This window comes from Podarcis vaucheri (genome assembly GCF_965113315.1).
Source record: "Podarcis vaucheri genome assembly, chromosome: 9".
Classification (NCBI taxonomy): domain Eukaryota; kingdom Metazoa; phylum Chordata; class Lepidosauria; order Squamata; family Lacertidae; genus Podarcis; species Podarcis vaucheri.
Window position 1 is genome coordinate 61,413,048 of NC_138767.1, and position 12,458 is coordinate 61,425,505.

A 12,458-nucleotide genomic window follows, 5' to 3' on the forward strand; every position below is an offset into this window, starting at 1 on the left:
GTAATTTGTTTATGAAAAGCTATACGCTTTATTGTGTCTATCCAAATCCATTAAAATCAACCAAAATTTGCCATTTACTTCGATGGGATGGAAACTGTAATGTTTTCAAGGGAATTTTCAATCTACATACAGTAATTGGATGTAGGTAGGTGTTTACTGTGGGGTCAGTGCTCCTCGTGCATGGAAGTTTTTTTGCAGCATTCACACAATGCCAGCACATATTCGACCCCCCACCTCCACCCCAGTTTAACCCAGACTTTCCAGTTCTGGAGGAAATCCAATTACAAAAAGCCTGACGGCAACAACCCATTTATGATATATCAGCACACCATTTGCAACAGGGTGCTTCTAGGCAATCCTTCTCAGTGTTGGATTGGGGAAGGGACTTAGCTAAGTAAGAGAACACCTGATTGCATGCAGTAGGTCCCAGTGTGGTGTAGTGGTTAGAGCGCTGGACTAAGACTTGGAAAGCCAGGGTTCAAATCCCCGCTCTGCCCATAAAGCTCACTGACATTGGGCCAGTCACTGCCTCTCAGCCTAACCGATCTCACAAGGCTGTGGGGATAAAATGGAGAGGAGTTTAGGGATTTTAAAAAATAGCTTTATAAACGGTGTGTCTTTGTTTCTCAATTTGACCCTTTTGCAGGGTTTTGCATGTATTGTGGTATTTTATGCATTGTGACTTGCAGTTACTTTTATCAATCATATTTAGTAATTATGTATTGTCATTGCTAAGAGTGAATTTCTGCTCAATTGTTATTTGCTGATGTTTGGAGAGTTAAATTTATTGTGTAGTACTATATTCTCATAGATTGTTGCTTTACTTGATTTAAGTTGTTCTATTTTTAAAGGTGTGGGACGCGGGTGGCGCTGTGGGTAAAAGCCTCAGCGCCTAGGGCTTGCCGGTCGAAAGGTCGCGGTTCGAATCCCCGCGGCGGGGTGCGCTCCCGCTGCTCGGTCCCAGCGCCTGCCAACCTACAGAAAGGCGGTATACAAATTAAAAGTGAAATGGGGAAAAAATGAAACCTATGTACTGCCACCTTGAGCTCCTTGGGGTGGGATATAAATAAAATAAGTAAGCAAACAAACAAGCAGGTTCAGCCCGCAAATAAACCTGGGGGAGACCTGGGCCTGGAATCCTGAAAAGCCTCTGCTAGGTAAAGGTAAAGGGACCCCTGACCATTAGGTCCAGTCGTGGCCGACTGTGGGGTTGCGGCGCTCATCTTGCTTTATTGACTCTGGGGTTGCGGCGCTCATCTCGCTTTATTGGCCGAGGGAGCTGGCGTACTTGCACTTTGTCATGCTTTCAAACTGCTAGGTTGGCAGGGGCTGGGACCGAGCAACGGGAGCTCACCCCATCGCGGGGATTCGAACTGCAGACCTTCTGATCGGCAAGTCCTTGGCTCCATGGTTTAACCCACAGCGCCACCCGTGTCCCTAAAACCTCTGCTAATAAGGTAAAAAAGGTAAAGCACCCCTAGATGTTTAAGTCCAGTCAAATACGACTGTGGGGTTGTGGTGCTCATCTTGCTTTCAGGCCGAGGGAGCCAGCGTTTGTCCACAGACAACTTTCTGGGTCATGTGGCCAGCATGACAAAACTGCTTCTGGAGCAACAGGACACTGTGATAGAAACCAGAGCACACGGAAACGCCGTTTACCTTCCCACCACAGTTGTACCAGTTTATCTACTCGCACTGGCATGCTTTTGAACTACTACGTAGGTTGGCAGGAGCTGAGCCTGAACAACCCATCTCAGGGATTCAAACCACTGACCTTCTCATCAGCCAGCCAAAGAGGCTCAGTGGTTTAGACTACAGCGCCACCCGCATCCTCTCTGCTAGTAAGTATACATCTGAGGAAGATATACTCCGTATAGGCAGTTTCCCAAGTTCTTATTGGTGTTGTGTCAACAAGACAAGAAGAGTCACAAAACTAAAGCGTTTTCAGCAATCATACAGCCACAATTAAAGGATGTTCGATATATAAGGTGGCATGGCATGGCCTAGCCAAATAAAAAACAAAGTTTAGCTGACATTGAACCATTATAAGCCCTCCTAATTTCAATTGCTGGATTGTGCCCCATGTAAGAAAGGCTGCAATCCTAAACACACTAGGAAGTATATTTCACTGAACGTAATGGGACTTAGTGGCTAAATATGTTTTGGATTGCATTGCTTGTAGGTAAGTACACATTTAACTAAATTGCGACAGTAAAATGTGATAGCAATATTAGCGAAGGACTTAAGAAGGCAGGTCATTCACATGCAGATCCTCCACAAAAAAATTAAAAACCGGTCAACTGGTTCACACTACTCACCTGCTTTCACTATTTCCCACTCCTTTCGTACTTTCGTTTTCGCCCTGGATAGGCAAGCTGTGAACATCTGAATGTGAGTGATGGGTTTTGATCGCCTCTTTGGTCTTTGTGGTCATAATTGAAAGGTATTATCTGGGAGGGGACTGCAAAATGGATCCAAGATTGAAATTCAGACATTAAAACAAAGCTTGATTTTAATCTGCATTGGCATGATCCAGAGAAAAGAAACCATGTTTCATTGATTTCAAACACCCTCCCCTTAAAACCAATGGGATTTAAAAGAGTTTGTGAGGCTGCATCATGACTGGTTTTATTTAGAGTGAATAACAGAAAAATAATCAGAAAATATAAAGAAAAGGGACTTACGCGTATGATCCAGCCAAATCTAAGCACACATAAATCCTATTGATTGCTATAGTTTAGTGAAATACATGCTTAACTCTCCCTCACCCCCTGAAATCAGGGGGATGTAGGCAATTAGGAATAACACCCTTAATGGGGATTAAGCCCCATGTTGGAAAGTGTGCTTATGTTTACTTGGATCAAACCAATTTGATCACTGATCTGGTTTCTCTACAATTAATCATTACGCATCTTGAAAAGAAAACAGCAATTTCTCACAGTATAGACACAGTGATTGCTTCACAATGATCAACGGCCTCAGAGAGGGCTTTTTTTTTTTTTGCACGATATATTGCAAAATAAACGCACATTGTTTCTTATTTTGTAATGCATAGTTTGCGCATGTTCCTTCGAGGAAGTTGCCAACTTCAGCAAAACGGCATTTCAATATTGCCCACTCCTTGAATTCCATGTAGCATTCCCAGGCAAACTTACATCGACTAATAACCCACCACCACTTTCATTTGTGACTTTTAAACAAAACTGAGAAATGTAAATATCACATACCAACCTCATTCTATTCATTCCATGTACTGCAGTAAATCCTGAATGGTAATGAAATTCTTCGCTTTCAAAGGAAAGTGTATATCTAGAACAAAAAGAAGAGGAGGGGAAGGAGGGAATAAATTAACTCTAGTGAAGAGGATGCCAGCAATACAGTTGCAATAAGATGGTATTACAGCGCCTGCGTGTGCTCACCTTGGAAACGTAATCTGCTGTTCTGTGTAATGAAGGCAATCCGTTAAATCGCCTCACTCTAGCAGCCATCTCCATAATGAAAATCCAAAATGAAGCTGGGAACAAATTACCCTTTTGAAGTGCAATACGTACTTTCAAAATATGCAATGTACCGTATTTTTCCGTGTATAAGATGCCCCCATGTATAAGACGCCACCTATTTTGGGGGACTCCAGATTAAGAAAACACCCCTCAGCACGACCCGTGTATAAGACGAGCCCCAATTTTAAACCTAATTTTTTGGTTAAAAAAAAACACGGAAAAATATGGTAAGTAGCAACATTCCAAGGGCAGAACACAAACACCTGGTAAAACATATTTGACCCCATTGTTGATTGAGATTTTAAGCTAGAAAAAAACAATAAGCACCTTTATTTATAGCTGTCACTCACCACCCCACCCCCAGGCACTCTGTATGTCTAGCAGTTGTGTCAGGCAGAAATTCAACACGTTCAGGTGTTTTCCCGTCGGGAGTCGGAAAGAGAACTCCACCTGCAGTTTTCTGTATGCTATACAATTTTCAGGGACTCAGAGGATTTTAACCAATGCTATTCCAACTCGGAGCAGACCCACTTAAATTAATAACCATTTCATTAATTTTCCATTAGTTTAATTGAGTCTACTCTGAGCAGGATTAGCACTGGCTACAAACCATAGTGTCCATCAAGAAAATGATAACAACCTAGCATCAGCTTAGGAATATTAATAATATGAATATTACGCATGGGCATTGAGAAAGACTAAGGTTCTTAGGACGGTCTCAAGTGACAGCTATCCTCCATCTCTGGGTATCATATCAGCTCCGATTTGTGCTTCAATGGTCAATAAGGGTACAGAACAGCAAGGATACAAAATAGGACTTTCCCCACTTGGTTCTGTTGGATATTCTCTCATCATTTGTTCCAGAAACAGAGAACAGAGAAGTTTCAAAAAGAAGCAGAAGGCTGATTGTTTTGTCTGTGCAAGGACATTTTCTGTGGGAACCGTTCTTTGGACATGCGCAATATGACAGGAAGTACTGATAACAATGGTTCTGTGTAACTTGTTGTAACTTGTTGTGAGTCTCTTGCTTGCGTCTTGCGGTGAGAGAAGCAGAGAGACTCTTGGACTCTTGTTGGACTCAGCCTGCGCTGACCATGCAGTGGTGAATATCCGTATATATTTGCTACCAATATGCTATTATGTCCGTCAAGGAAATCCCTACGCTGGACTGGATCTTTAAGGTGTCCATGAATGTTTATTGCCTACTGTGTGTACCTTCAACCCTGAAGATGCTTCCAAGGAAGGAGCTGCGCTGAGATGTACCTCTACTGAGTATGGAGACTGGCACACACACTCGGCGGAAGTGATGTTGGACCCAGTCCTTCTAAATCATCCATCAGAGGTTGATGGATTGACCCAACAGGTTCAACAGGAAACAGGAAACAGGCCATACCTTGTTTAGCTTCCACCGGCAGCTAAAGACTTATTCTCCAAGGTATCTGTAAGTTAGTGCTGCTTTATATTATGTTTTCCTATCATTGTTATTTGGCTTTTTAAAAACAAGGTATCATCACTCTTGAGTTCTCTTGGAACAGAGCTGGACTCGGAAACTTTATAGGGCTGGCGGACTGGCTGGTTGGGCTCCCTTGCCCGCCTGCTTACTCTGATGATACCTCAGCTCCTGGCAACCAGCACCCCCAGGCCAGCCCCAGAGGCATCGTTCACCTGAGGAGTTTGTAGCCAGGGCTGCTGCAACAAACAGCTGTGCAAGCCTTTGGGAGGCAGAGATGTGAAAGGGCATCAGAGGTGGGAAGGGAAGAGGGACAGCGGCCAGTGTTGCCCACGGCACCCGTGACCATCATTCAAGGTACCCCAGGGTGCCATGGCACTCTGCTTGAAAACCACTGCTGTACATCTTTCTTTTGAAGCACCTGACTCAATGTAAGATTGGGGTACTTATCCCTTTGGATGTGACTCCTACCTGGAGTCCCAGTAGTAGCCTCTGAAAAGCCAGTTCTTTGTAGTTTACTCTCATATTGCCTCTGTAATGAATGAGTCTCCAATTCACATGTGATTTCACTGAACACGTCATTCTTTCCCACAGCAGCAGCAGCAGCACCTGGTAGAGCATATGTGTGCATACACAAACACATGGATCAGCAGTAGTGGGGGAGGAAATGTGGTGATCAGTGGCACCCCCTCACAGGAGTGTGAGCTATGAGCGTCAGTGTTTGTGTTTCTCTGAATATAACATCCACATGCCTTTGGCAGAGGCATCCAGGACAAGAGGAAAATAAAACTTCCAGGACTTGTCAACATCTCTGCAAAAAAAAATTAAAATTAAATGCTCCCCGACCCGCCATGCACACATCATGAAGCTTGTAATCTTGGATGAACTGGAGAAGGATAGCAGCAGCAGATTTTTATTTTTATTTTAAAGCTATCTTTAATCTCTTCTTACATCTCGCTTAGTCAGGTCTTTTCTAATTCCTCTAAATCTCATTAAGGCTACCACCATTCAGAAGCTTCTAGGCATTTGCGAGGAGGCAGAACTCCAAATTGTTCTGTGCTCCTGGACAGATCCTAAATGTTTTGACGTTTGACTTAGAACAACTCCTAAAGGTATTGAAGGGGTGTAAATGTAGTAAGCGCCTTCATTCCACACACTCCTTACGCCTGACTGTTAATTAAATGTCTATGTGTACAACCAAAAATACACCATCATCCTTCTTTTAAATATTCTTTTATCGATTTTCATCTCGTATAGACCAACAAATACATCTCAATATAAAGTACTCCAAAAGAGAGGGGGGGGGGAATGGAGCAGGAGGAATGGGATGAGAGTGCTGGATGCTGGAGAACAGCTGGATAATATCTGGGAGTGCTGAGCTTTGCAGTAGGGAGTGGCTGAGTGGATAGAAAAAGACCTCCCAGCCCTAATGTCCCAGCAGAGGAGGAATTGCTCCCTCAACCAGGCCCTGCTCCCTATTAGTGTGATCTCTCTAGCAACCAGGGAAGCATAGAATCCTAGAACCATAGAGTTGGGAAGGACCACAAGGACCATCTAGACCAGGGTTTCCCAAACTTAGATCTCCAGCTGTTTTCGGACTACAATGCCCATCATCCCTGACCACTGGTCCTGCTAGCTATGGATGATGGGAGTTGTAGTCCAAAAACAGCTGGAGACCCAAATCTGGGAAACCCTGATCTAGTCCTACCCCCTGCAATCTGGGCTCATATTGGATCATGAGCTGGTTGGACAGATTCTACCCTGGTTGACAAGAGCACCAGCACAAATAGTCCCAACCTACCTGCAGGTAGGTTGTCAGGTCCCATCACTCAGTACACAAACTGCACAAATGACTGTGCCTGCCTCCCTCTTCCAAAGAGGGTGCAAAGGGTGTGCACCAGGTGTTGTCTTAGTATGGGCCTAGTCAAGTACCGCAGAGCTCTGCTTTGAATGTTTGAACTTTGTAACCTGTTCTATGTTTAGGCCGTGTAATGATTTGGAGGACAAAACCTTTGGTAACAATTAAGCAGGGTCTGAGTACTGCGTCTCAGAGTGGGAGCTAAGACACCCTAATACAGTGGTACCTCGGGTTAAGAACTTAATTCGTTCCGGAGGTCCGTTCTTAACCTGAAACTGTTCTTAACCTGAGGTACCACTTTAGCTAATGGGGCCTCCCGCTGCTGTGCGATTTCTGTTCTCATCCTGAAGCAAAGTTCTTAACCCAAGGTACTATTTCTGGGTTAGCGGAGTCTGTAACCTGAAGCGCCAGTAACCTGAGGTACCACTGTACAAACCACCAGAGCAACTGACCCCAAAGAGGTGTTGCGGATGTCAGTAACAAAGATGTGAGGCAAAAGACAATGAGCTATGCAAAGTTTTTTCCTAAATAGCACACAGGGGTGACTTGAGCTTGCCAATCATACAACATCTAGGCCAGAAGTTGTACCATGGCAAACATGCAGTTGAGAACAGAACTTCGTCGATTTGTTTGTCTCAAAGGATTGAGCAGCAGACTTCATGGGCATAGCCGGGGGGGGGGCACCTGCCTCCCCATTAAAAAAATCAGTAAAAATATATAGCTGAGGTTCTGCTCCCCCCAAAAAAGGGCCTGCCCCTCCCCCAACAAAAATCCTTGCTACGCCCATGGCAGACTTTAGATAACGCAGGTGCTGGCACTCATGAGTTAATCTCCAATTACCAGAAAAAAAGAACATTTTCTCAGAGGCCAGCTTTTTACCCAGAGGGCTGAGCACGGGAACAATTTTCTTGCAACAGGAAAACCATTTTCTTGACAGACACTGTTCCAGAAATACTGAACGTGAGTATAGAACCACCACATATTGGGACAGAAAACGAGACTTTCCTAAATTTGCTTCCTTGTCAATCGGAGCTCAGCTTTGGGTGTCTTGAAAACCTTAGCTGAGGGGAAGAAGAAATAGAATAGTTTACGCTATTCAGCGTTCAGACTAGATGTTCTTTTTTCCTGTTGGATATCAAAACTGCCATTTGTAAAAGGGGAAAATATCTAATGCTTCCTTGTGATATTCCAAGTTAGTCAAATCTTTCAAACACCAGAAAGAAGCCTATAGAAGTTCCATCTAGAAGTTCCCTCCCTTCTGAACCCAGATCTTGCTCCTCACCTCCACCATGAAGCTGTCCACAATTAGGGCTGCCAGCTCTGGCTGAGAAAATTCCTGGAGAGGTTTTTGAGCAGACATCAAAATTCTACATGTTACTTTACCCCTCTCAATGCTGGTTAGAATTCACAGGCCCAGTTCCACCTCTTCAACTCCCCTTTAAACTATAAACCTCAGGGAGAGGGGTGGGTCTCTTCAGGCAACCACCCATTTCAGCCACCCTCCTAAGGATTCTCCCTCCCTGAGGCTAGTGGCCAGCATGATACTTTCATCCTGAAGCACTGGAAAATACAGTAAAAGTGAAATTTTTACCTTAAAGCTGAATTGGCTGAGTTAAGCAGCAGCAACAGCAGGAGAGGGCTTTTGACTTCCTGCTCTGCTAGGGGCTCCCTGGAGTGGTTTGCTATAGCATCCAGCAAGATGCGATAGCATCTTATGTTTCTCTCTCTGACAGCATCTGGAACAAGGAACTGTCAATACAGGCAAAAGTGCCTATGTTTTTAAAAAGCTACTTGACAGAACAATGGGCTGCTGCTGCTGCGAGGGAAGGAAAACAATCCTCCCTTGTTACAATCACATTAAAATCAAGCATTCTGTTTTACTGGTTTGCCAACACAGCTGCCTCAGTTTATAGACACAAGAATATTCATGTACTGCATCTGTAACCCAGTGTCCTGAGCCAATACCAGCAACTGCAATCCTCCATATGGCTTGGCCCTCCCAGATCCCTTTTACAAGTGATCATTCAGTATGTACATGCACTCTAGAACAAAGGCCACACTTAAACCCATTGATTTTGCTAGGTTTGTACCTCTTTGCTTTTAAAATTACACAATTTATGCCTCTGAAACAATGTACTTTGTTAAAACTGGCATAGAATATTGATTTGGAGCAAAATGTGTGGCTATGTTTTCCGCCTCCATCACAACTGGAACTCGAATGCAAGGTGGAAATTAAGGACGCAAAGGGACTTGTTTGTGAGTAGACATTCACAGGCTTGTACTATAAAACACAGAAGGGACGTGGGTGGCGCTGTGGGTTAAACCACAGAGCCTAGGACTTGCCGATCAGAAGGTCGGTGGTTCAAATCCCCGCGACGGGGTGAGCTCCCGTTGCTCCGTCCCTGCTCCTGCCAACCTAGCAGTTCAAAAGCACGTCAAAGTGCAAGTAGATAAATAGGTACCGCTCCAGCGGGAAGGTAAACGGCATTTCTGTGCGCTGCTCTGGTTTGCCAGAAGCAGCTTAGTCATGCTGGCCACATGACCCAGAAGCTGTACACCGGCTCCCTCGGCCAATAAAGCGAGATGAGCGCCACAACCCCAGAGTCGGCCACGACTGGACCTAATGGTCAGGGGTCCCTTTACCTTTACTGTAAAACACGTACATAGCCTTTTTCCATGCCTCTGCTGCCTTCCTATTTGCTGTTTATAACGCCTGGAGCCCTGTTCACTATAGCAGGTGCAAGAGGGGCAGATGAAGGACTTGGTCACTTTGCCTTCCATTAAACCAGTAGTTTGAATTGGAGCCTGGCGACTCTGGCTTAAGGCTCGTGAAATGGAAGTGTTGCGGAATCAGGCACCAAATTGGCAGACAATTATACAGCTGAAGGTGGCTTTGTCTGGATTGTTAAAGCTTGGGGAAATTACTTTTGCTATTTCATAAGTATTCTTAAACCCGAAAAACAAGTTGTGAGTTTCTGATGGACAGACGGAGGTAAACAATATAAAATTCATGGTGATCACAAGACATTTGGAAGCAACACAACTCATGCGACATTTACTAACGGTGAAATCCTAATTATATCTGCTGGAGGAGTAAGTTCCGTTGAATTCAATGGGGCTTACTCCCAGGTAAAGCAGGATTAGGGTTGTAGTATTAATTCCCAGTCAATTTCCTTAGGGAGAGGAAGCATAGATCATATGGGTTTCACACACACCTACCCATGCATAGAAGCTGAGTTACTTATGCAGTCAATTACTGGAGATACTGCAGACCTGCAGCTTTCTGTTGTTTCTCTGATTAAATTGCAGATTATTTCTCTATTCATGCTACCCTCTTAACCAGGTGTTCTCTCTCATATTATCTTTATTTGCCTAAATCAGTAGTTGCATAAAAATTCTGACATTACAAACCACTTAAAAATTTAATGAAGCAATTCTCGCTCCACTTATCAAAATATCAACTTAAAAAGTACTGTGTTGTTCCTGGAAACATTAGTTTGACTGGTGCTCCTATTGCTACACTTGGTTCTGAGAACAGAGCTCTACATTTGTTATCCTCCTATGTACTATTAATCAGTGCTTCTTTTATTTAAAAAATGTTTATGGGTACTCTCATTTTCCTACTCATATTGAAATACTGCCCCTCAATGGGGCCAAACTTAGATTCACAAAATGTTTAGGGGTATGCGTACCCCTGTATGTCCCCAGAAAAAAGCACTGCTATTAATGCTTCGAGGGGGTATTCGGGTAGCAGGGTATGCTTCCAATTGCATGACTCCCACTATATAGTTTTAAAATGGGTTAGGGGCTAGTAGCCATCAAGCATTGTGTAGCGTAACAGGAGAAGAAGGGAATATTATTTACGTCTTTCCACTGCCAGGTCCAGGAATACTACTCTGAGCTGGTTTGAGATGCACTTCAACATGTCATTCATTATATTCAACAATTTAGAACTACAGTGGTACCTCGGGTTACATGCGCTTCAGGTTACAGATGCTTGAGGTTACAGACTCAGAAATAGTAACCCAGAAATAGTACCTTGGGTTAAGAACTTTGCTTCAGGATGAGAACAGAAATCGTGCTCCGGCGGTGCGGCAGCAGCAGGAGGCCCCATTAGCTAAAGTGGTGCTTCAGGTTAACAACAGTTTCAGGTTAAGAACGGACCTCCAGAACGAATTAAGTACATAACCAGAGGTACCACTGTATAATAGTTATTGTTTCATATTCACCAGCTGCCTTGGTTATCATAGAGCTACATATTTTCCTAGTAAGGAGATGGACATTTCTCCTACATTTATAGGTAAATATGTCAATCGTTGCAACAAGTCAGGTTTCACTTAATAGCCATTTTGAGAGTTACTGAAGCCCAAGGAAGTAGCCTTCAAAACAAACCTCCAGAACCACAAACAAGACCACAATCCCAAAACCAATTACAGATGATCAACTACTTTTAGAATTATGAAAGACACTGGCGTGTACTACTCTGCTCCCCAATGGCAGCATAGTTCAAAATAAACAACAGTCCTAATAATATACCCTTTTTTGCTCCTGGACCCCTGAATCTTCTTCAATAATACTCAATATGTATGAAGTATGTATTATTTGCAGAGCCTTCATTGTTGAATTCGGTCTCTGCTTAGCAGTTAGCAATACATGGGACTTAACTCCATTGAATTCCACAGGACTTACTTCTAAACAGACATGTATGTACTTGTACTGTTAACTGATAAAACAAAGTTATACTGTATATAAGGTTCTGGGCAGAGGCCCCCATGGTGGTTTGCAAATCAAATGAAGTTTAAGTCTGCTCTGTATTTAAAAAGGCACATTGTAAAGTTAACTCACTGTACCAGGCTAATAATAATAAATACTATAATGTAAGCTCCATTAGCGTGTATGACACCTGACAGTGGGCAACAGGACACATCTCTGCCTCAACAAGTTTATGGTCTAATTTATTATTGCGATAATTAAAAGGAGAGGAATCAGTAAATATAAAAGGAATACACAGTTTCAGTTAACTAGTTTATGCTACCATTGTTTCTACACACACACAATATTAACACAAACCGATATCCAAAATGGCAATATCCAAAACCAGCAGAGAAACATTTCAGCCTTTGAGATAGGTACTTTAAAGGAAGACTGCAAAATGAAACCACAAATTACTGTTGCTCAAGAGTTTCAGTGCTATCACTTTTGGACTGAAGGGCGTCTTGCGCTACATCTGTTAACTGGCCTACTTAAAGTCGGTTATCAACTGGCAACAGGTTTTTGTAAATGGACACAGTTAATAGTATAATCATCACCTAATGCACTTTCTGTATTTCACTTCATTCTGACCTGATCACAATTCGCCTCCACTACATATTCTCATAACTTCATGCTTCTGATTAATTAGTCTGTATTTTGTACCATAATGAATGTGTTGCTCTTTAAGGTGCCAAAAGCCTCTCCCCCACCACAATGAATTAATATTGCTATTCCTCTGGAAATCCTACATGTTAAAAGATTAAAGGTGCACACAGATGCAACTTGCAGAGGTTTGCTGACTTTTTTTTCTTTAACTGACCTTCTGCATTTGTGCCTTTAGGAACAGTTAGATCTTAGGTGATGACGCTTATCTCTTGGGTTGTGAAAAGCCAAGGCT

General features: G+C 43.2%; 1 protein-coding gene across 4 annotated transcripts in view; it reads right to left on the bottom strand.

Annotated features, from left to right (window-relative positions):
- The window catches only part of NFXL1 (nuclear transcription factor, X-box binding like 1), a 73,283-nt gene extending 65,381 nt beyond the window's left edge, over window positions 1-7,902 (bottom strand). The window contains exons 1-3 of one of the 4 annotated variants that reach the window (XM_082238099.1): window positions 7,688-7,902; window positions 3,232-3,309; window positions 2,319-2,461 (exon numbers count right to left, since the gene is read on the bottom strand). In XM_082238099.1, coding sequence (XP_082094225.1) covers window positions 2,319-2,434 — 116 coding nt within the window. In that variant the 5' untranslated portion in view covers window positions 2,435-2,461; window positions 3,232-3,309; window positions 7,688-7,902. Of the gene's footprint in view, window positions 1-2,318; window positions 2,462-3,231; window positions 4,167-7,687 lie in introns of those variants that run through there. The other 3 variants (XM_082238100.1, XM_082238098.1, XM_082238101.1) reach the window with 3 other exon arrangements.
- Window positions 7,903-12,458: the final 4,556 nt, after the last annotated feature.